This window comes from Diabrotica undecimpunctata, chromosome 1, assembly GCF_040954645.1.
Source record: "Diabrotica undecimpunctata isolate CICGRU chromosome 1, icDiaUnde3, whole genome shotgun sequence".
Taxonomy (NCBI): Eukaryota; Metazoa; Arthropoda; class Insecta; order Coleoptera; family Chrysomelidae; genus Diabrotica; species Diabrotica undecimpunctata.
Genome location: NC_092803.1, coordinates 166638829 through 166664834, shown reverse-complemented (window position 1 = coordinate 166664834; position 26006 = coordinate 166638829). Strand labels below are relative to the sequence as shown.

The following is a 26006-nucleotide window of genomic DNA, read 5'->3' as shown; positions in this document are numbered from 1 at the left end:
GCAGAGTAACTACAGACTTCCTTGAAGCAGAAGATATTACTGTTCTATAGTGGTCGGCTTGCTTACCCGACCTTAACCCTATAGAGCATTTATGAGATATGCTTAAAAGAAGAATTAGGGCTCGCCGGGTTAATCCACAAAACACCGCACAGCTAGTACAAGCTGCTCTTAAAGAATGGAACAACCTACCACAACAAGATGTTGTCAAAGTGAGCATGCCCACACGTATTGAAGCTTGCATAATGACTATGGGTGGTAACACTGACTACTAAAAAAAGGCAAATAAAAACAATTTAAACTTATTATTACAATTTTCAACTTACAACTATTACAATTATTCGTTTTGTATTGAATTTTTTTATGCAATTAACTTTAAAATAAATACTTTCAGTTTATTTCAAGAATTTATTGTTTTCTTTAATCTTTATATATTGCTGATTAAATTGCTTTAAAATAAATATTGTTTGACTTCGTTTGTTGTTTTTTTTTATATTCACTTGAAATAATAAGAAATATCAGATGATTCCATATAAGTTTGGTTGTGTCATCGAGCAAAAAGACAAAAGAGGGAATCTAATCGTTATGAAAAGGAGACCAAAAAAGTGGCCTCTGATGGCGGACATATCCGGAAATGTGAATGCGCCAAATTTAAATTTCATGACACTTCACAATAATCATACAGTGGTGTAGGGGTTCTAATTTATCTATTTATTTGTTATATTACATAATATTAATATTACATAATATTAATACATAATACACTTACAATACTTTTTTTTAACACTAGAACACAATAAAGTTTTAATTAAATAATAACAATAATAGTCTAAAATGTGAAACAATTGTTAAAAAACTTCAATAGAAAATACAAATAATATCTTTCATGTGACAGTTGGGACAAACAATAACATAACCTAACTAAATTTGATTTCTTAAACAAGGAAAGAGTCTCTCTTTCCTTGTTTAATGTGGCCTCTCAAGATGGCACTTCCTGTCTAACAATATTTTTGCCCCCACTACCTTTACATTCCCTCTTTTGTCTTTTTGCTCGATGGGTTGTGTGTACATGCAGGCAGGGAAAGATCTGACCTTCCTGAAACACACCTAGAACCCATTAAAAGATTTTTCAAAATTGACCTATTTTGTCTTGAATTGCAGTGTATAAATTTGGTAATATAATGGGGAACACAAGTAAAATATAGATAAGTGGCTACCAATAAAACACCAATGGATTCATAAATAGTTTAATGAACAAGGACACAAAAATAACAATATACTGAATGTTTCAGTCGTACTGTACAGTTTTTGGTATACTTAATACAATGGTATGAAATAATTTAAAATAATTTAAAAATTGCCTATTTTGTACACAGTACTTCATCTGTCATGATACAATAACATATGTACTAGATGAAAATACTACTAATACACACGAGTTAATTGTTTTTGTATGAATTATAATGGTAGATAGAAAAGACAATATCTAACATAACAAACAAGAGATTTTTACAATTTTCTATGTAATTGTCTTTAATATCTTATAGTATATAATTAAAGTTGGCAGATAAAAACTGCCAATGATATTATTCCAGAAGTAACTGAAAACTATCTGGCAGTAAGAAGTTATCTTTCCTATACCACTTATAACGTTCAAATAGTGTATATTGTAAAACGACATGTCTTCAAACGAAAAATGCCATAGGAAGGATTAAGGAACATCTTCTAATTCATCCAAAAACAAAGTTATGATGGTGCTCCAAAATAATTTACTTAGTTGCTGATTTAAGGTAGGCAATAAGATCCCCTCGTTCATTTGGTTTCTTCAAACCAGCAAACACCATTTTTGTGCCAGGGATGTATTTCTTGGGGTTTTCAAGGTATTCAAATAAGGTGTCTTCATTCCATGTGATACCTAAAAAAATATATCAATAAATATACCTGTTACAACAAGTTGTAAGGCTTTTAAGTATTTAGGGTCAATGATTAGCTGAGATGGTACTTGTATGAAAGATATAGAAATGAAAATAGCACGGGGAAAACAAGTCACAAGAGCACTTCATGGAGTGATATGGAACAACACTCTAACCAAAGAAAACAAAAAGAGGATCTTTCAAAGCATAGTGATGAATATTACCCTATATGGAGCGGAAGTATGGCCAATGACAACAACAATAAGAAATAAAATAAGAACAGTTGAACTGGACTTTATGAGAAGATGTCTACAAATCACATGAGCGGATGGAATAAGAACGGAGGAAATATGGAACAGAATGGAAGTAAAATGCTCAATTACAAAAAAGTTGGAAAACAGAGCCCTGCAGTGGTACGGGCATGTACAAAGAATGCCAGAGCATAGGTGGCCGAAAAGAATATTAAACTGGGACCCGCCGGGAAGAAGACGGAGAGGAAGACCTGCTACAAGATGGAAAACATACGTCGGAAATGCTATGATAGAGAGATCAAAGAAGGTGACTGGGAGAATAGAGTGCTGTGGAGGACGAAATCGGCGAACTCATAATGGGAAAAGCCGAAGAAGAAGATATACCTGTTATATAATTATGATGGTATATAACAACTAGTATTATGACATATATAGAAGAAAGTAATAAATTTCATGTGAAAGTAAGTCTGCATTACGCCTCAGTGTATATTCCACATCTACTCTTAGATAAAAAAAAAACAAGAAAATTCCTAGGTGACATCCGTGTATGTTTAATTTACGCTTAGCTGTTGTTGTTGTTAGGAGATTTACTTACTGAGTGGAACTTACTAATTACATTTTTTGTTATTCACAATTCGACTTTCACTCTGGAAATCATTTTCAAAAAAGAAAGAATTATAAAGTATGATACAGTTATTACAAGGAAATAATGTTTTCAAAGGTACGTCAAAATCAGTTCAAAATGATGCTATGCTATGATGATTAGATGCTATTGTAACTATCTGCCAGTCAGATATTAAAAAACCTCTTTCAGAGGTACGATTTCATTCAGTGTGATGTTTTCTACCCATCAGCAACTTTTTATTATTTTAAGACATGAGCGGAATGGCCAAATTTATGAGTTTTTGGGAAAGTCCCAGTGACATGGCCACAGAAATTATAAAAAAATTATAACTGCTTAATATTTCCATTGAAATGTGGTCATTGAGAAGAATGATGCGCATACCTTGGGTGGATAGAGTTCGAAACGATGACGTCCTTAAGAGAGCCGGCGTGGAAAGAGAATTCTTTGAATTAATTAAAAAACGCAAGATTGGTTACCTTGGGCACATATTGAGAGGAGCAAAATATGAAATACCACAGTTAATCCTACAAGGGAAGATCGAAGGTATGAGAGGAGCCGGCCGCAAACAATTATCCTGGTTAAGGAATATTAAAGAATGGACAGGAATACACAATACAGGCGAGCTGTGACACGCCGCCAAGAACAGAATTCTAGTAATGAGATAGTCGCCTACGCACTTTGGTGTATGGCATGTTAAGAAGAAGAAGAATATTTCCATAAATCAGCTAGTAGGTCAAAGCTATAAGCCATGATGGAGTGGCTGTAATGTCAGGAAGGGTAGGTGTCTTTCAAAGTATTATAAGAAAAGATTTTCCTTATCATATACATTGTTATGCACATCAATTTAATTTAATATTGCAGAAAAGTGTTTGTGTTCATGCAAATGTAGCCCTACTTTTTTGACAATTTACATGCATTTCCGCCTTTTTTTTTTTTGAAGATTATCAAAAAGAACTAGAATGTCAATCTCGGTCTTTGGATGCCGTTAAAATGAACGGATTTTTTTGACAAAGCCATTTCAAATATTCGTAACTTAGATCGTCCACCTTCACCACTGAAGAAGTGCCATCTGTCAGTATCATATTCTGCACAAACAAAAGAAGTGCGTGATATCCTGATTAATCAGGCCAAAGATAGGTTTTATTTTATAGAACATCTTTTGGCTTCAAAACTTTTTTTTCTAAAAAATTCAACAAATATGAAAGATTTTCGTACCGATTATTTTGATACCGTTATGTGAACTTTGTTGAAAGTGAATGTTGTTTTTCTATATTGGAAAGGAATAAATCTTTATTGAGAATTACAATGTAGCAGAACAGACTAAATTCACCTGCTATGATAAGCATAGAAAAGGGGTCGATTTCCACAATAGCAGACTTTAAACCCTTCAGTCACCAGTCAACTTTTTCATAAGTGCCAATGATAGCTAATTCCCATTTTATACGTTGAATCACCGTGAAACTCTAAACGAACATCTTATCTGTACGTTGTGGTAGATATATAGTAATGCTTGTTTCCGAATAACACAAATCTGACACCAGAGAACAAAATAAAGTAGGTGAAGACGAAAACATTGCAGAAGCCCTTATATATGCAGGAATTACCAATAAAAAAAGGTAGGACGTCCATCAACTACTAATGGATCTTGTACACCACTAATCACCAAAAAAATTGAAGATGGAGCAAAGGGCATTAAATGAAGTTCACTTTGACAGCATGGATCATGTGCCCATATTTGACCAGAGCAAGCAAGGTGCAAGGTGTAAAAATGGAACCTGTCTGAAAAGAAACATTAGTTGCAGTAAATGCAAAGGGCATTTATGTACTGTCTATGAACGCAATTGTTTTGTTGATTTTCGTTCAAAATAAATATGTTCTTTACGATTTTTTTGGTTATTTTTTTACACGCGCGACCATTGAGTCACCATGGTCGTTTTAACGACCATTACTTTTTTTCGAAAAAAAAATTGGTTCTATGGGCAAAATTTTTTGTTTATAAATTTTTAAAAAAATCATATACCTCAACCACCAAGTTTAATTTATCTTTACAAACAAAAACTCATGACTGAAAGGGTTAATGCTAGTGTTATCGATGTTTTTGCAAAAAAAAACAAAATCTCTTCTCGCATTTCGACCACCATCGTTTTCTGTCCATCCATTCATCTTCTTTGATGGTTATATCTCTCATTATGTGCCGTACATTTTCTTCCCAGGCAACTGAAGGCCTTCCCCTTCTTCTTCTTTGTTGTGGTATGTAATTTAAAGCTTTCTTTGGCTATCTATCTTCATTCATTCGCTTCACGTGACCATATCACATTAGTTGTCTTGTTTTAATTCTGTCTACACTGGAATATACAGTATTTGTCCTCCTAATATCTTCATTCCTGATATGATCTTTTTCGGATACACCACACGATCTCCTTGGAAAATCCATTTCTACTACTTCTATTCTTTTTCTATCTTTTTTCGTGATCTGCCAAACTTCTACCCCATAAATCATAATAGGCTCTACCAAGGTTCGATAGATTGTCAATTTCATTTCTTGTCTAATATCTTTAGACCATAGTATAGAGTTTAGAATGTTTACCGCTTTTTTTCCCTGCTGCGTTCTGTTTTCATGTCTCTTTTGGTAGTGCCTTCTTTAGATATTATAGATCCGAGATATTTATATTCATTACATATTTGTGTGTTTCTAATTTCTAACTCTGCATTTTCTTCATCATCTCCTATTTTAAGATATTCTGTCTTTGACATATTCATATTGAGGCCCCATTTTTCATATGCTTTCTTTAGTTTTCTAAACATGTAGTCCATGTCTTGATCATCATTGGCTATGACTACCTGATCATCTGCGAAAAATAAAGTTGTTAGACATTTACCATCGCCTATGTCTATTCCCATTCAGGATACTTGTTTGCTCCACTGCTCTAGTGGTGATTGATTGTATAAATAAAAATTTTTTTGTATATTTTTATATAAATATTTTTTTTTGTATAAATAAAATAAATAAACTCAATAATTGAACACAAAAACACCAAGACATTTTTATATTATTTTTAAAGTTTAAATTTAACACTGTTTCTATAATTACATTCCTTGATTGAACACCCTGTTTAAATTACCACAAGCCGCCACTAGTTAGAGCATGTACAACCCCTTTATAATAATCATGCAATATGAATTTGTTTCAGTTTTCTGGAAGGAGTAGCAAAGAATGAACATATGGAGAAATATAATTAGGAAAGTATGTATAGCATAAAGATAAAAACAACTAAGACAATCATGAATCATGGACACAGTAATGAAGAATATTCAAAGTAAGTGTATCTTGCTTTAAAGGTTGCATATACGAGTATCTATAATTTGAAATAAAACCAAGAAAATTTTATTGAGTTGATGTCATGTGATAACAGGAAATTTAGAAGCCTTTCAACAGCCTCATTTGTTGAAATCAGTATATTGAAGCGGATATCACATATTTTTAATAAGCAATTTTTAACTGCTTGCTGATTCTAGTTAACTGGCAGACAAGAAAATATCTATAACCTACTTAATCATAAATTTGATAATCTAAAATACCTAGTTATTTTAATGCATGTGACTTCCATATTTTATTCATTCCCTCATTATCATTGATTTATTAATAATATTGAATAATTTGATTATTATAAATTCACTTGATTAGTTAAATACTTAAGGAAACCCCAGAATTATTTAAGAATTTTGAAATTATCTCAAGGTAATACCAAAGAATATAGACGCTCTATATTCTTTGGTAATACCCAAAATATTATGCAATGTTAAAATATGTATATTTATATTTGAGCTTACCTTTGGCTTTGTTAGCATCTGTGTAGGCAAATCCGGGTGCTTGTCCTGTCTTCCTTCCAATCAATCCATGTAAGTTAGGGCCTACTTTGTGTTTACCGCCTGCTTCTACAGTATGGCATTGTTCGCACCTTTGCTTGAAGATTTTTTTGCCTTTTTCTACATCTCCGGCTGGTACACCCATTTTAGTTATTTAAAAGTAGTTTATCTAAAAATTAAAGAAAACGTACTTTATAAAACTTTTTGAAAACTGATGAGAAGGATAAAATCTAACCTCAACTCAATGAGATCAGGATGTAAAAAGAAATGGCACGTGGTTGTTGTAACTTCATTTAAACTATGACCTTGAAACTTCCTTAAATACAGAAGTGGAGGTGGAAGCGTGATTACTACGTAGACAAAATATTGACGTAGATATGCGAATGTGAATCACGAGCAATGTTGCCATAAATTTAAATAGTACTAAACTTTCAGTACACATTGAGATCATCTATTAAATTACTACTGATATGACCATAATCTCTACATTATTATAATATGTGTGTGATCAGTTTAAAAAAAACTAGATTCGAAATGGTATAAACTACAGACATTAATTAGAAGAAAAAGAAGAATATAGAAGGAAAATATTTAAATATTTATTTTAATATATCTGATTATAAAACCAATATATTATTATATAAGACCGTTTTAGAATTAATTAAGGTGTCTAAGAAATTAACAGAAAATAAAACCAAAAAAACACTCAAATATACTAGGCACGAAAAAAGTTTAATCAATTTAATGCTTATTAAATATATATTTTTCTTTGTTTGCATTGCGCAAATATACAACAATGATGGTTTTCGACAAGCAAATAATTGTCCATGCGTGAAACACGGAAACTTCAAGTTATTTCCGCAAACTTCCAACGGTAGGCTTTGTGATTTGTTTATTGTCATTGCAAAAGCACGTGCAATTGTAAACTTTTAAAATCAAATGGTACGTTAATTGAAATCATCGGTATACGCGGGATCAAGACATTCTATCCTTTGTATTTTTCCTTGATGATCTTCGCCTCAATGATATTATTCATTAGCCTTTTCACAGTCAGTCTCGTTACATTGCACAGTCTAGGTTGATTAATGTTACGCAGCATAATGACAACTGATCCTACTTTTGATTGTAAATTGTTGGGTGAGAGTCCAGGCAATTCCAACGAATGTAAAAACTTCCTAGGATAATTGACTAGATCTCTATCGCGTTAGTCAGACCAAATCTTCTTCTTAAAGTGCCTATCCGTTCCGGACGTTGGCGATCATCACGGCTATCTTCACTTTGCTTATTGCAGCGCGGAACAGTTCAGTGGTAGTCGTGTTATACCACTTTCGCAAATTTTGAAGCCAGGAAATGCGTCTTCTTCCCGGTCCTCTCTTACCATTTACTTTCCCTTGGAGAATCAGCTGGAGAAGGCCGTAACGTTCTTGATTTCTCATTACATGACCTAGATATTCCAACTTTTTAGTTTTGACGGTCATGAGAATTTCACATTCTTTCCCCATTCTACGCAGGACCTCCACATTAGTAACTCTGTCAACCCAGGATATACGTAAGATGCGCCTATAACACCACATTTCGAAAGCTTCGAGCCGATTCATAGATGCAACAGTCAGTGTCCATGCTTCCATTCCGTAGAGCAGAACTGTGAATATGTAGCAGTTCAATAGACGGCATTTTGTTTTTAATGATATGTCTCGACTGTTGAAAATAGTTCTCATTCTAACGAATGCTGCTTTTGCTTTTATTTTTTCAGACCAAATAAAGAACATATTGGTTGACTATTGGACAACAATAATTAATTCTGTTTTGGTTTTAAAATGCAAGCCTCGTGTCGCCAAATATTTTCAGTGATTTACCGTCTTCAATACTTTGTTAAGTTAAGAGTAATATAACCACATTTTTCTGGCAATATGTCTAGTTCGGAAGAAAATAGAAGCACTGAAAGTGAAGGGGAGCCACCTTAATCAGATAATCTTAAAAATCTAAGATTATCTTATTAATAATCTAAGAAAAAGACGGAGAGGTGTAAGAAATGATGATGATTACCAGAGAAATTTAATCAAAAAATTAAAGTCAGTGGTACTGCGTATACAGAATATAAAGGCAAGATGGTTGCTGCCAGGCAAATCGGAAGTGGTTGCAAGTAAGTTAAATAAAGTTATATATTGAATAGCCTAGGTATATATGTAGATGCGTTATTTTTTAGATGTAAAATGCAGTGTTTTACTAAGCTAAACGATGAGCAAAAGCAAATAGTATTTGAGAATTTCTACAAAATGCAAAACAAGGATGAACAGAATATATTGCCATAACAATGCCAGAAGATCAAAACATATTAATCACATTCAGTTCATTCACAGTCAGCACATTCAAAGCTATCCAGTAAAAGAAAGTCACTTTTCGGGAAAAGAATATAAATATCCAGATAGCAGGCTTAATATAAAAATTAGACACATTCGTAAAATGTAAAGAGTTGAATTTAAAAATAAAAAGTCTCTCTCTGGGAGATGCCTCAAAAAAAGAGGCTATTGCAGAATTGTTGGTACACAAAAATAGAGGCCAACAAGTTTCATACGGATTTAAAGAGTGTTACGATAGGAAGAAGAATTCTATAAGACCCAACTACCGGTTAATGTGTTTTGCATACATAATCTTAAAACAGAAAATTCTTTTTGCTATATTTATCACGAAGGTTAGGCCAATAAGGGCCCTAATGAAGTATGCACCTTTTTGCTTGATTATATAAAAAGTTACATACCACCCAACACAAAATAGTTGAAACTTTTTTTGTGACAACTGCCCTGGGCAAAATAAGAACCACACTATTATAAGATTATATTTGGTCCTTACAGATATGAGGCGCTTCGATAAAATTGAACATTATTTTTCCATTAGAGGTCACTCTTTCTTGCCCTGTGACAGGGATTTCGGTGTCATAAAAAGGTACTTAAAAAATTTGACCGAATATTTGAAATTCATAAGTACACAGAAATTATTGTTAATTCAAGTGCCAAAAGCAAGTTTACTGTAAAAGAAGTTCAAACTAGTGAGATTCTTGATTTTAAGTAATGGTGGCTTAAGTGTTATAAAAAGACAAGCCTGTCCACTGAATCTCAACAAATAAATGTTCCTCGATTTCAACAAACTTATTTTGCAATTTCCACCTTTAACCATTATGTATACAGCTCCGAAGCTCCAGGTTATGTAAGGGCATCGGGATATATTAGTAGCATTTTTGGTGTTAATCACTTCCATTTGGCTTCACCGAAACACAACAGAAAATTTAATATCGAATGGCCCAAAATACCAGCATATCCTGAAGACATGAAACAAAAATAGGCCATTTACAAAGGCTTAACCAGTGAGTACCAGAACATAAGCAAGAGTTTTACATCAACATAATAAATTCCTGGAAGACCAAGAAATCCAAAACCAAACATCTTAATAGAACTGAAAACCATGTTTTTTTTTTCGAGTTTGTTTTAAACTTTGTAAGAATAATGTTTTATTTCTGTTTTATATTTATTTCTTTAATTTTCGTTAAACATATTTTTGTGGCTGGTTTTCACAATAAAATTACCATATTATAGGATTATATAAAAACCTAAACAATTAAATATGCTTTATAAAATGTATATTTCTGAAAGGACCTAAGTTAATTTGTTTGAAAAATCTGTCCAATAAAGAAAATCCAAAATTCTAGATTCATTTGATTAATACACACCTTTAACCGAACCATACTAATGAAAAAAAAAAGAATAAAATAAAAAGTTTAAAATATCAAGAGGTTAAAAAGACAACATTTTTCTGTTTTTCTCAAAACTTTAAAATATCACTTAGTTCCTTTCAGAAATAATCGATTCATTTATTTTCCTTTATTAACAAAATTTATTAATTAATAATAAATTATACAGATAATTTTTCGACTGTTCTAACAACCATTCAAATTTCGTCATTTTGTGTCATGTGGAACAATTTCACCCAATCATGTCAACATTAGACTGATAATTGCATTCAGTGCAATTTTCAATCCCTATGACAACACGATCGAGTTTGACAACTTCATCCAAATAAATTTCAAAATGTCACGTTTCGGCAATGAGAATGTTCAAAGTATAAATGCGCTAATCAAAGAAAAAATTCCCAGAAATACAACCTACAGTCACAAATATATTTGGGGAATATTCATGGAATTTTGCTGCGGATGAGAATATGAGTTGAATGAACATAGAAGCTTAGAAGAATTGGCGTTGATACTAAAAGATTGGGCCGTCAATATGAGAAAGAAAAACGGGGACGAATTCAAAGAGGCAACGGTGAAGACAATGTGGAACGTTTCGTGCAAACTATTGCAAGAAAAGTACTATAATGACTATAATATTATGATTGACCCGTTTAACAATATAGTGTTTAAACAGGCCCGAGATGCCCGCGATGCAATCAGGAAGAAACTACAAGCAGATCCATGTAAACGTAAGAATTCTATAAAACCATACTTGAATCTCGATCAAGAACACCACAACAAGATTATAAATATCATGCGTGGTAATAGATCTTCTATAGTAGAGAACAGCAACGAATCTAATGTTAACTTATGTTAATGTTAATTTTAACTAATGTTAATTTTAACAATTGCACTTTCACTAACTGTACTTTTAATAAATAAATGTTTCGTTATGATTTTTTTTTGAAAAATTATCCGCCGAATATCCCTCGGGCATTGATGAATGCCTCATAATTTCATGACAAATTTCTCAAGCTCGTTGCTTGGTAACAGCACGAAGCCGAAGGCTGAGTGCTGTTACCAAGGAACGAGCTTTCGATTGTCATGAAATTATCTCGTCCTAGGGATATTACTACTGATAATGTAGGTACCGTACCATGTAATTGCAATATTAATATAGTATTCCCTACCTATGTTGAACTTGTCGATCTTTGCAAAATTATAAACTTCAGGAATCCAATCTTTTATACTTTGTAACACGGTACATGCAACTTATAATGAAATTTTCTTATACCTATAAAAATCGCAGACATAATTCCAATAATTTAATGGAGAGACAATTATATTTATTGGCCCCCACTGCAATAATTGAATTGGCACAAATACATTAACTGATATTACTATTTACTCTGAAGGTGCGGCAACTATGTTCGAATGTGGAAAATCCTCAGTGACGTATTTAGACGTTGGAATTTGAACTTGGGAGATTACGAGATCAGGGGATATTATGTCAAGATAAATTCATAGAATTAAATTTATGTATTAAATGCAAATATAATATTATACATTATGATTTTTAGGATAAGATAGTATTGAATACGATGCGTATCTGTTAATCTTTCAAACACACCTGATAAAAGTTAGGTCATGTAGTTACTGTAACGCTATTATTATAACAGCCAAAAGGACTTCGACAATAATCAATAAGATTTATTTTATTACCATAGTGCATCGCAATGCATTACTTAATCAAACAAAATCGCTTGGAAGTAGAATCAAGTGCCCGTTACGTAACACTACAAATTTTCGAAAAATTTAAAAATGAAATAGTTCTTTTTCTGTAAAAATAATAAATCAATACTTACATATCACAGGTAATAAATAAAATTTTGTGCACTTAACGTCGACCCTGGAATGATTTTACGCGGGTTATCTATTCACCCTCCTGACTACTATACTTTTGTTCTATCAATGACAATTCAATGACTCATGTGCTCATGTGAAGGTGGTCGAAAATAAGCATTGATCTGTCTGTTTCCCCCTCTACTATCACAAGATAAAAGATGATAAAATAAAACTGATCAGAATATTCTGGTTTGTCTATTTTATTAAAATTAAATAGATTTATAGCAGAAAATGATGATTTTGGTCTTAATTGCTGAAGTATTTTACTTTGTTACAAATATATTATTTAAAATTTAAATGGTAGTTGCTGTATGTCGTACAGATGTCGCTGAAACTGTTAGAAATTAAAAAATTTATGTTTGTTTGATATAAAAGAAACAAAAAAATTAGTTACAATAAAATATTTCAACAAGTTATTTTTGCATTTTATTTATTATAAAATATTATCAACGAATAAAAAAGCATATGCGTCTATATTCTTTGCATTACTTTTATAAGGAGTAGATTTATTGATCGATTTTTCTACTAAATATAACACCTAGATGGCGCCACAAGTCTTTGTACAGCGACGTCACTTATAAACTGCCAATACGTATTTTGATGCGTTGAGTACATATATAGGAAAACGGGAAACGTAATTGTACTCGCTTCGGCGGTACATATACTAAAATTGGAACGATACAGAGAAGATTAGCATGGCCCCTGCGCAAGGATGACACGCAAAATCGTGAAGCGTTCCACATTTTTTTGATAATTTTTACTCTGACATTATAAATTATTAAATGAATGCTCTATAAACGCATTTAAAAAATTTTAACTTAACTGAATCAAATTAAATTTTTATTTAAAAAATATACAGGGTGAGTCATGAGGAACTTTACATACTTCTATCATATGTAGAGTCCCTCATGGAGCATATCATGTGGCCACTAAAAAATGTCAACTCCTCTTCTTTATTAATTAACAGGGTGATTTGTGTAATTGACCATTTATTTCATTTTACTGTAGTATTTATACGGCTCATTTGATTTTTTTAATTTTTGCATGATACAGTAGGTACACTACTATCAAGCATTCGACTGGTATTAGCCAAACTAAAAAATTCCAGGACTGGCTTTGGAAAAATTAATTTAGGGATTCGTATTAAATATTACACCCTGTATATATTAATAATATTAATAACTACATAAATAGCCAATGAAAACGACAAATGCGACAATGTTGTCGCAATTTTATTAAATTTTTAGTGAACGATCAAATCTTACTAAAAATAGAACAACCATAATGAAGTATCAAATTATAAGGTATTAATTTAAAAAAATGTTATAAATTTCAAACATTTTAATTAAAATGAGTTCCTACAATATAATCTAATACGTAGAAAATTAACATCTTTACTGTCACTTTGTATTATCTCTACGATAGAATCAATTGTTTTTCAATTTTAAATTTTTACTCATAGATCGTATAGGGGCATTATTTTCGATAAATAATAAATTAAATTGATTAAAAAGTCAAACCTCTTGTATGTGTTAGTTTTTGTTGATTGTAAATGATTAAAATTTTATGTCAAATAATAATACATTGCATCAACTGTACTAAATAAAAATAAATCTAAAAAAGTAAAATGAAGGTTGGCGTTGACCGTTTGACGTTTCTTGATATTTTATACCCATTGTCATTATTGTCATTATCAATTGTTATTTATGTGTACAAGAATACATATTTCTTCTGTCATATCTACGTTAAGTACATTGTGTTAGTTTTGGTAGAGCTTTTGTTACTTTCGTTCAAAATGCCACATCAGTTTTCGACCACAGAATATGCAGACATAATATTTGTTTATGGATTCTGTAATGGGAATGGTAGGGCTGCTAGTAGAGAATATCGCAGGAGATTTCCTAATCGTCGAACTCCCAGTCATCCAACATTTGGGTCAGTTTTTAATTATTTGCGAGAAAATGGCACTTTTCCTAGTGGAACAACAGAGCGACATGTAGATGAAGCGCAGGAAGATGACATTATGGACGCCGTTACTATGAACCCTACAATAAGTACTAGACAAGTAAGTCGAGAACTCAATGTTACTCAATCAAAAGTAAGTAGAGTCTTACAAAAAAATAATCTAACCCATATCACATTCAAATGGTTCAGCGACTACATGCTGGAGATGAGATCGATAGGTTGGAATTTTGTAGATGGATTAACAATAATCGACCAACGCTATACAGGACACTATCTACAGATGAAGCCCAATTTACCAGAGACGGGATAAATAATTCACGAAATTCACATGTGTGGGCAGAAGAAAATCCCCATTCTATTCGAGAACGTCGTTCTCAGTTAAGGTTTTCGGTTAACGTGTGGATTGGTGTCATAAATAACCAATTAGTAGGTCCTCACTTTTTTGATGGTCCTTTAACAGGGCAGGTCTATTTGAACTTTTTACAAAATATTTTGCCGAATTTGCTTGCCAACGCGAACGTTGCTATCCGAGGGATGTATTTTCAGCATGATGGGGCACCCCCACACTTTTTACTGGCAGTGAGACAACATCTCAATAATGTTTATGGCAACAGGTGGATAGGACGTGCAGGTCCTATTTCGTGGCCTTCAAGATCCCCTAATTTCAATCCCGTTGATTACCATATTTGGGGACGATTGAAGCAACTAGTTTACGCAGTGAATATTTATAACCGACAACAATTAATTGATAGAATTATACATTGTTGTAATACTATTAGAAACGATCCCCAGAGTATCCGTAATTCAATACGTCAATTAACAATTTGGCAACAAAAATGTGTAGAGGCTGCAGGCTTCCATTTCGAAAATCTATTTTGAATTATTTTTATTTTGTTACCATTATTGTATCTTTTCCAGTTCTAATTTATGGGTTTATCATAACTATGTACATATTTTTAGTTTGTTTTTTTTTTAAATTGTTCTTCGTTATTGTTAGTAGTTACTGTTTTTTGTTGTGCAGTGACTCAGTTTATCATTTCAATTAAAATGTTTGAAATTTATAACATTTGTTTAAATTAATTACCTTATAATTTGATACTTCATTATGGTTGTTCTATTTTTGGTAAGATTTGATCGTTCACTAAAAATTTAATAAAAGTGCGACAACATTGTCGCATATGTCGTTTTCATTGGCTATTTATGTAGTTTGAAAATCACTTATTGCATTTTAAAAAATATATATACAGGGTGTAATATTTAATACGAATCCCTAAATTAATTTTTCCAAAGCCAGTCCTGGAATTTTTTAGTTTAGCTAATACCAGTCGAATGCTTGATAGTAGTGTAGTGTATCATGCAAAAATTAAAAAAATCAAATGAGCCGTATAAACACTACAGTAAAATGAAATAAATGGTCAATTACACAAATCACCCTGTTAATTAATAAAGAAGAGGAGTTGACATTTTTTAGTGGCCACATGATATGCTCCCTGAGGGACTCTACATATGGTAGAAGTATGAAAAGTTCCTCATGACTCACCCTGTATATATATATTAAAAATGAAAGTAATAGAGCAGTGAAAGTTGGACTGTTGGGTGAAAGGTTTTCGGGTTTTAAACTGTCCACAGACGATGGCATTTGTTTTTAAGTTTAACATATTATTCACCATGGCACGGATAGTTTAGAAAAAGGTAATGCTGCTGTACATCAAGTTAGAATCTATGGAGAGGGCATCACGTGACTAAAAACGACCTCACTTCGGCCATATTGTTTTGCCACTTTTGACAGATCGTATATGTTTATTTACGTTTGTTATTTGTCGAATATTTTTAGTTTTATAATACTTTTATAGAAACTGTAATAATATATTGTGATAGTGCATAATAATGGTTTCTTGTTCCCAACGTATTTGCAGTGGCAGAAGCAATGTTAATAAAAAATCTTCAGGAATAACGTTCTACAGGTTAGTATACAAATATGTAAACAAAGTAATGGCCCGTACTTCAGAGAATAGAATTTGACTGTATTAATTTATCTTTATGTATAATATATCGTGTTTTTAGTGTTTACCGCGGGATAAATAAATCATAGTTTATTAAAAATGTATTGCACTTTTTTAGATTATGATTAAATCTTCTGAATAACTAGTCATATTTTTTTAGTAGTTTTAATACGTCCGGCCATGATCCCACCGCCATATTGATATCACAGTTAGCCACGCCTACCTACGCCGTTTTTAGTACATACGTTAATATGCTCATAGCTTCTCCATAGATTCGATGCTGCTGTAATAGTCGTGTTGTTTCCAATGATACCAATGATAAAGCGAAGAAGAAAAAACTGTGATGCAAAAAATTGTTACTGATGAAATACCTATTTATTCATTATATCAATTTATCGAACCAGGCGAAACAGAATTATCTACGAATATACCAGGATTTATTAAAAAATTATTAAATGTACCAATTATTGAGAAAGAAAAATTAAGTAGTGTTAGTTAGATATTTAAGTACTGCTTTATAAGCTCTTTTTAAAATTCTTATAAATTCTTAAAATGATGCAGATAAAATGAAGGCACAACTTATCATATTGCAGTTATTTTTATGTTTAGTTTGACATTTCAAAGTGTTTAATCGACAAATAACAAAATTTTTTATTAATGGGTCACCAAACTACAATTAGTGAAAGAAATTTAAGTAATTATTACTCACCATAAAAATGAATCGAGCCAAAGAGAGATATCCAAAATGGTAAATACATAAATGTTTATTAACAGTTCAGCACATAATTTAACGTTGCCGAAATGAAAATAGAAGTTGAAACTAAATCAGCGTTAGATGCAAATAAAAAAGTGCACCAAAATTGCGAGATGAGGTGGAAAGACAGTTTGGAAAAAAATGTAACCATGAAACAATTAGACAGATATTACGAAAGAATAATCTACATCTTCTTCTTCTTCAAGTGCCATCTCCGCGGCGGAGGTCGGCAATAATCATAGCTATTCGGACTTTTGAAACTGCTGCTCTGAAAAGTTCATTTGATGTACATCCGTACCACTCTCTCAGGTTGCGATTCTACGCCTCCCTATGCTTCTCTTTCCTTGGATCTTTCCCTGCATAATCAGTTGGAGCAAGGTGTATTTCTCTCCACGTGTAATATGTCTGAAATATTCTAATTTTCTTGTTTTTATTGTAATTAAAATTTCCATTTCTTTGTTCATCCTTCCCAGAACCTCTTTGTTTGTGACGTGTTCTGTCCATGATATTTTCAGAATTCTTCTGTACACCCACAGCTCGAATGATTAGAGTTTTTTCATTGATGTCGCATTCAAGGTCCAAGATTCCATTCCATAAAATAAAGTCGAAAAAACATAGCACCTCGCCAACCTAACTCTTAGTTCCGGTTTTAAATCCCTGGTACATAGCACTCTTCTCATTTTGTTGAAATTGGCTCTAGCCTTTTCTATTCTTATTTTGATCTCCTGATTATAATCATTTGTGGAGTTAATCATTGTTCCCAGGTATGCATATTTGTCCACTTGTTCGACGTTGGTTCCGTTTATTAGAAGATTCTCGTTATTTCTTTGAGTTTTCGATATTCTCATAAATTTCGTCTTCTTGACATTCATTGTTAGAGCATACTCTTTTCCATACTCTGCTATTCTGGTCACCAGTCTCTGAATACCTTCAATGTTTTCGGCTAAGATCACAGTGTCGTCCGCATATCTAATGTTGTTAATGGGAACTCAATTTACCTTTATTCCATCTGTTTCACCCTCAAAAGCTTTTTTCAGGACCTCTTCGGAGTAGGCATTAAAAAGAATTGGCGAAAATACGCATCCCTGTCTCACTCCACATCTATTTTCAATTTCTTCTGACAGCTGTTCGTTAACACGTACTTTTGCTCGCTGTTTGTAGTATAAATTTGACATGATCCTGAGGTCGTTGTAGTCAATCTTCTTTGATTTCAGGACATTCATTAATTGTTTATGTCGTACTTTTTCGAATGCTTTATTGTAGTCAATAAAACATGCGTATATATCTTGATTGACGTCCAGGCATCTTTGTATTAGTATATTAAGTGAAAAAAGAGCTTCACGTGTTCCTAGGCCTTTGCGAAAACCAAATTGTGTACCATTAACGTCTATGTATAGTTTGTGATATATTCGGTTATGGATGACTTTAAGTAGTAACTTTAGCATATGAGACATTAAGCTAATGGTGAGGTAATCGCTGCATTCTCTTGCGATTTTCTTTTTAGGGAGACAAATAAAAATAGATGTTAACCACTCTTTGGGTAATACGCCTGAACTATAAATTTGGTTCAAGAGTGTCACTAAAACATCAATCTACATAAATGATTTTCAAAGTGGTCTATATCGACCCCCAGGGCCTCAAGTGGTCTACGTGGGGAAAAAAAACTTGGGGGTCTATAAAATGAAAATAGGGGTCATTTGCAAGAAATTTCAATAATCAATCATTGTCGTAAAAAAATGTCGTGTGCTTTTTTGCTCATATTCCCATGTGCCTTTTATGAAATGAAGTTTTTAGCAATGACGCTATGAAGCCATCTAAGCTGGAAGATCACTTGAGAATATGTCACCCTGATAAAACAGATAAAGATTTGAAATGTTTTCAAACACTTAAAGAGAAACTTTAACAGAGACTTCACAAAGAAACGATGATGGTTTGAAACGTCTTAGAATATCGCGTTGCATATAGCAAAATCCGGAAAACCGCATACTATCGGATAACAGTTATTTTTGCCAGCTGTTGATAAAAACTGTTCTACACAAACCTGGATCTGATATCATTAAAACAATTTCTGTAAGAAACAACACAGTTTAAAGGCGTATTGATAAAATGAGTTATGATGTTGAAAGCTACTTGTGCAATTATTTGCAAACGACCCATTTTTCCACACAGCTGGACGACTTAATTTCACCAGTTAATAAAGCATTATTATTGGCATATGATCGTTTTATTATGGATCAGAATATCCACAAATTCCTACTTTTTATCTAATAGTCCCAGAATAACTTTCTATTTTTTTCAAATTTGTGTATATTCTCTTTTCGAATCAATGAAAAACCATTTTATCTACAAGCAATAGTTTGTATTGTAATGATAGTAATGATCGGGGTTCGAATCCCAGACGGGAACAAACTTTTTCTTTTTTAAATCAATTAACTTTTTTGGTTTTATTATTTTAAATATTATACATGATTAAAAAATGAATCAATGTAAGATAAAATAAGTAACAAGTGTATATCTTCCACATCTAATTCATATTTAACATAGCCTGCCATCTTTTCATTTTCTTTTGAAATTTATATTTTTATCTCCAGAAGTATTAATTTTAGGTATAGGGAGCCGTAATACTATTTGAAAGACAATTAATTTTAATTTATTTATACATTAAAATTATAAAATACGGGGTGTTTAATTTAAAATTATTGACTTATGTGGTTTGAAGTTTAAAGAAATGGAGTTTCAGTTGTGAACACCCCATATTTAGAAATTTGATTTCGATGTATTACTCGTTGTATGTAAAGGTTTTCAAGATACTATGTTTGTCAATTGATTAATTGTTATTGATAAACTATAAAAATATTGTCTCTAGCTGTCATAATTTTTGCAAAAAGATGAATAACTCAAAAAATATGAAGTTTAGCCCTGTGGTATCTCATACAAATTTTGGCTAGAATTTTACGTAGAATCTGAAAATGCAGTTCAAAGTGGAACAAGGTGTTTTATTTAAAATAAAAAAGTTGTTCACTTGCGGTATAAGTGAAAGTGGCATGTTTCTCAAAATATTTTCTTTAAGTTTGTCATAATGTAAGCTAGTCGTGAAACCCTGTATATATTGTATTAATTTCAGAGCAATATCATCAAAAAAATGTGGAACGCTTCACGATTTTGCGTGTCATCCTTGCGCAGGGGCCATGCTAATCTTCTCTGTATCGTTCCAATTTTAGTATATGTACCGCCGAAGCGAGTACAATTACGCTGCTTGTTAGCCTGTATATGTACTCAACGCATCAAAATACGTATTGGCAGTTTATAAGTGACGTCGCTGTACAAAGACTGGTTGCGCCATCTAGGTGTTCGGTGTAACAGTTAATTAATACGTCTACGCGTCCACGCTTTAGAGTATACACACTGGTTACTTATTTTATTTTACATGGATTGATTATTTAATCATGTATAAGATTTAAAATAATAAAACCAAAAAGGTATGGATTTAAAAAACAAAAAATTTGTACCCGCCGGGGATTCGAACCCCGATCATTACTATCATTATAAACTATTGCTTGTAGATACATAAAATATTTTTTCAGTTATTATTAAAGAATACAGGGTTTTCAGTGGCGCATCCAGAATTTGTCTTAGGGGGGGGTTTTGAAATTTTTTTATGCTACTGCTATCTGCTATCTATTATCCTGCCTACCAACTAAAACCACCCTCTCTTACTTGTGCGCAGTTGACTGTCGCACGTACCGTACTCCAAAAGTGGAGTGGCCACTGTAAGGCTGACGACATTGTTGGGACACTCCCTTCTCGTATCTAGATCTTATCTATTGTTCTGAAGCTATTTTCTTGTGGGATTGTAAAGTAATCACTATTTTAATGGGAATAAGCCACAATTGAAGGTTAAAATAAGGTTATTGACGTTTGACATTAATCCAACTTGTAAATACAATACACTTTGGAGACGGCTATCGCCGTACTCCCGTTCTCCTCCGCCAATCCTCCCGGTCCAAAGCATGCTTCTCCTCCAAACCTCTCGATTCCATCGCTCTTCTAATTCTTTCATTCCATGAACGTCGAGGTCTCCCTCTTTTTCTTCTTCCAGGGAGCTTCCATTTGTGAAGTTTTTGGGGCCAACTTCGTTAGGCATTCTTAATAGATGTCCAAACCATTTTGAACCTCTTCTTTCTATTCTGTCAATGACCGTTTCTGTAGTATTCATGTTATTTCTTATAGATTCGTTGGTCTTCCTTTCCTGCCTTGATGTTCTAGCACTTCTTCTCAAATAATCCATTTCAACTGCCAACAATCTTCTCTTCAGGTCTGCATTCATCGTTCATACTTCAGAGCCATAACAAAGAACTGATTCAACCATGGTTTGCCCTAATTCTTTTTTTGTTCCTTTTGGAAATGTTGTGATCCCACCATAAGGAGTTCAGAAATCCTACAATTTTACGTCCCTGATTAATTCGTGTTTAATTTCGGTTTCTTTCAAGACGTTCTTAGCAATGAGTAGACCTTAATATTTAAAATTTTCCACTTGTTTGATTTCCACATCTTCGTCTATCAACGCTTCAAACCTTGCATCTGAATTGATAACTAAGTAAATATTCTGTTTTCTTCATGCTGACTTGTAACCCCCATTTTAAATATTCTCTCTATAGACGCTTTATCATAAATTCTAGATCATAAGAATCTTGAGCTTGAGAACAGTAAGGGTGACATACTGCATCCTTTTTTTAGTTCTTTATCTATTTTTATTGGCTCTGATAGTCTATTTTCGATTTTTAGGTAATTAGTGCTATCCCTGTACACTTCTGTGATTATGCCTAAAAGGTATGGACTACACTCGAGTTGTCGTAAAGCTTGCCACAATTTAAGTCTTGGAACTGTATCATACGCCTTTTCTAGGTCGGTGAAGGCTAGATGTACTTCGGTACCAACCGCTATTCCTTTTCTATTAATTGTTGGAGTATAAACAAATTACCAGTGCAAGATCAAAGATCAAAAATTCAAACGTCAATAAACTTATTTTAACCTTCAATTGCGACTTATTCCCATTAAAATAGTAATTAGATCTTATCTCTGTCGTTAGCTCGGTTGGTGTTTCTCTTCTTCTTCTTTCTTTTTAATGACTGCTCGGATGTAATTGTGAACACTATTACATCCCTCTGTATTTCCCGTCATCTTCACGATCATCTCTCTTACAGTCACAGGGTTTATACCTATTTCTTTATACATTATGTTTCTCTCCACTGTACATCTATTACACTCCAGCATTGTGTGAGTAACAATGTCGGAATATTTGCAGTATAGGCATTTATCTGTATCTGTCTTTCTGAACCTATGAAGATACGCCCTAAAACAGACAATCTACCCAGTTTCCTTAGGCTCGGGATGAGCATCTTTGTCCACTGAGCAACATCTTCCTTGTTCTTCCACTCTTCTTGCCATCCTTTCATTGATCTTTCCCTTTCTTCTTATTTTTTTATAGCTGTTGTCAAATGCTTTCTTCTCCCATAGAGATGTGTCTTTTCTACTGCTAACACATGCAGAGGAACACAACCCGTGATAGTCCACAAGGCCGCTGCAGATACAGTCCTGTAGGCGCATGCTACTCGCAACAGACTCGTTCTGTCTACTTTCTCATAAGCCTGGTATTAGGTATCGATATCTAAATATAATGAAAAATATTATTAATTATTGTGTATTTACACAGTAATGCAATAATTATTGTGTTCTACATATGTAATTTAATTATTCAATCAGCGTTTTGGATTTTTTCTATTATGTGTGAAATACAAGTTACATTTTCCTACTATTCTTTATATATTATTTACTTCATATGTCCTGGGGGGGGGGGGGGGTTTAACCCCCAAACCCCCCCCCCTGGGTGCGCCACAGGGGTTTATATTATTATTATTATACCAAAGAATACAGGGTGTGCCACGATGAGCTTAGACTATCTATATATTATCAGAAACTACTTACACCATATTTATGAAAATTAGTTTGTGGGGATTACAAGTTATGACAAACTTAAAAGAAAATGTTTTGACAGATATAGCAACATCGCTATGTTAGCAAGAGAATAGCAACTTCTTTATTTTAAATGGAACACAGTTGCATATTACTAAATTTTTAGATTTTGTCTAAGATTACAGATAAAATTTATATAAGGTTCTTCTTCTTCTTCACATGCCATACACCAAAGTGCGTAGGCGACTATCTCATTACTAGAATTCTGTTCTTGGCGGCGTGACACAGCTCGCCTGTATTGTGTATTCCTGTCCATTCTTTAATATTTCTTAACCAGGATAATTGTTTGCGGCCGGCTCCTCTCCTACCTTCGATCTTCCCTTGTAGGATTAACTGAGGTATTTCATATTTTGCTCCTCTCAATATGTGCCCAAGGTAACCAATCTTGCGTTTTTTAATTAATTTAAAAGTTCTCTTTCTACGCCGGCTCTCTTAAGGACGTCATCGTTTCGAACTCTATCCACCCAAGGTATGCGCATCATTCTTCTTAATGACCACATTTCAAATGCTTCAAGTTTGTTGATAGATGTTTTTTTCAAAGTCCACGTTTCCATGCCATAAAGCAAGATGGACCATATGTAGCACTTGACCATTCTGTAGCGTATTTCGAAATTTAGGTTTTGATTACATAGGAGCGGTCTGAATTTCACAAAAGCTTGTCTTGCCATTTGTATTCGGGTTTTTATCTCTTGTTGTGGATCCGATTGGTCATTGATTGTGGTGCCAAGGTATTTAAAAGTTTTCACGCGTTTTATGCGATCGTCACCTATGCATATTATCGGGTTTTCTGGAGGGTTTCTGCTAATGACCATATATTTCGTTTTCAAAATGTTGATTTTGAGGCCATATTTTTTACCTATGCTATTCACCCTATCAAGTAATAACTGCTGATCTTCCAATTTATCAGTTATAATCACTGTGTCGTCCGCATAGCGTAGGTTGCTAATTGGTATGCCGTTCACCTTAATGCCTAATTCCGTGTCTTATAATGCTTCCGCAAATATATTTTCAACATATAAATTAAAAAGCATCGGAGAGAGTATGCAGCCTTGGCGGACACCTTTCCGGATTTCAAATTCATCCGTATATTGGTCTTGATCAATCCTTACCTTTGCCATTTGGTTCCAGTATAGATTCTGAATAATTCTGATCTCCTTCTGGTCAATGTTGGCCCTATGTAGTAGTTCCATCATGATATCATGTTTAACATTGTCAAATGTCTTATATAAGGTACTATAGGTTAAAACTTTATATTTTTTGAGTTATTCATCGTTTTTCAAAAACTATATAGATAGAGAGACACTTAATAAGTTAATATATTATCCATTTACAATCATAATATCGTGAAATTCTTTGCACGCAAAGAGGATAACTTTCTTTCAGGAATTTACGTCGAAATCGAATTTCTAAATTCAGGGTGTTCACAAATGATACCCAATTTCTTTAAACTTCAAACACCAGTATGTCAATAAATTTAAATAAACGGTTTAATGAATATAAGCTTTAAAAATATATAGCTTTATAAGCTATAAAAAAAAAGTTTTGCGCCTTAAAGGGTTAACTTCATCGCCGAATTCTTTCTTGGGGAGTTTGACGGTAAACAAAAAACAAAATTTATATATAGCCAGGAGTGTACTACAAAATTTTTATACTTGCATTTAAAAGAAATTCATTATGCTACAACCTATAAAGTGGAGAAAATGGATAAGCAACAAACATTAAAATAAATAACCCGACGGTAAAAGGCATAAGGATTTAGTTTTAGTAAATTAGAGAAAACAAGATAATTTAAGAACTCATTTTTGAATTTTATTTGTTATTAAATATTGTTATATTTTTATTTTTTTATTATAATTTATATGACCTCTACCTCTAATGACCAGGGTTCGAATCCCCACCGGGAAGAAATTTTTTGTTGTTTTAAATAATTATGTTTTTATCTTTTATTTTTTAAATCTTATAAATGATAAAACAATCAGTTAAGTTAAATTGAAATAAGTAAACAGTGTATTTCTTCCACATCTAATTTATATATAACTTAGCCCGTAATTTTTTTGTCTTTCGCTTTTGAAATCTGTTTATCTTCAAAAGTATTTACTTTAGGTATAGGGAACCTCAATACTATTTGAAAGACAATTTATTAATTTTTTCAATAAAATTATAAACTATAGGGTGTTTTATTTAAATTTATTGACATACTGGTGTTTGAAGTTTAAAGAAATTGCGTATCATTTGTGAACACCCTGAATTTAGAAATTCGATTTCGACGTAAATTCCTGAAAGAAAGTTATCCTCTTTGCGTGCAAAGAATTTCACGATATTATGATTGTAAATGGATAATATATTAACTTATTAAGTGTGTCTCTATCTATATAATTTTTGAAAAACGATATGAATAACTCAAAAAATATAAAGTTTTAACCTATAGTACCTTATATAAATTGTATCTGTAATCTTAGACAAAATCTAAAAATGCAGTAATATGCAACTGTGTTCCATTTAAAATAAAGAAGTTGCTATTCTCTTACTAAAATAGCGATGTTTCTATATCTGTCAAAACATTTTCTTTAAGTTTGTCATAACTTGTAATCCCCACAAACTAATTTTCATAAATATGGTGTAAGTAGTTTCTGATATATAGATAGTCTAAGCTCGTCGTGGCACACCCTGTATTCTTTGGTATAATAATAATATAAACCCTGTATTCTTTGGTAATAACTGAAAAAAGATTTTATGTATCTACAAGCAATAGTTTATAATGATAGTAATGATCGGGGTTCGAATCCCCGGCGGGTACAAATTTTTTGTTTTTTAAATCCATACCTTTTTGGTTTTATTATTTTAAATCTTATACATGATTAAATAATCAATCCATGTAAAATAAAATAAGTAACCAGTGTGTATACTCTAAAGCGTGGACGCGTAGACGTATTAATTAACTGTTACACCGAACACCTAGATGGCGCAAC

General features: G+C 32.6%; 1 protein-coding gene and 2 non-coding genes across 4 annotated transcripts; 1 reads left to right on the top strand and 2 right to left on the bottom strand.

Moving 5' to 3' along the window:
- Positions 1-1230: 1230 nt before the first annotated feature.
- On the bottom strand, positions 1231-12401 carry LOC140432520 (cytochrome c). 2 transcript variants are annotated; one of them, XM_072520462.1, is made up of 3 exons: positions 12243-12401; positions 6618-6822; positions 1231-1912 (listed from the first exon to the last, which is right to left on the bottom strand). In XM_072520462.1, the coding sequence occupies exons 2-3, from the start codon at positions 6796-6798 to the stop codon at positions 1767-1769; spliced, it is 327 nt and encodes a 108-aa protein (XP_072376563.1). In that variant the 5' UTR covers positions 6799-6822; positions 12243-12401; the 3' UTR covers positions 1231-1766. The 2 variants fall into 2 exon arrangements, with proteins under 2 accessions (XP_072376563.1, XP_072376564.1); XM_072520463.1 differs by lacking the exon at positions 12243-12401 and adding an exon at positions 6889-6998.
- Positions 12402-12922: 521 nt separating this feature from the next.
- Positions 12923-13029, top strand: LOC140432942 (U6 spliceosomal RNA). The gene has a single exon (XR_011949848.1). It is a non-coding gene; the product is annotated as a U6 spliceosomal RNA (small nuclear RNA).
- A 7113-nt stretch (positions 13030-20142) lies between these two features.
- LOC140432941 (U6 spliceosomal RNA) lies at positions 20143-20249 on the bottom strand. Its single transcript, XR_011949847.1, has one exon. It is a non-coding gene; the product is annotated as a U6 spliceosomal RNA (small nuclear RNA).
- Positions 20250-26006: the final 5757 nt, after the last annotated feature.

What these genes read in the sequence shown, in the direction of transcription:
- LOC140432520 (XM_072520462.1), bottom strand. Translation starts at nt 6,798, where the DNA reads ATGGGTGTACCAGCCGGAGATGTAGAAAAAGGCAAAAAAATCTTCAAG. An exon ending in AGATGCTAACAAAGCCAAAG is followed by an intron (nt 1,913 to 6,617) that starts GTAAGCTCAAAT and finishes ATATTTTTTTAG; the next exon opens with GTATCACATGGAATGAAGAC.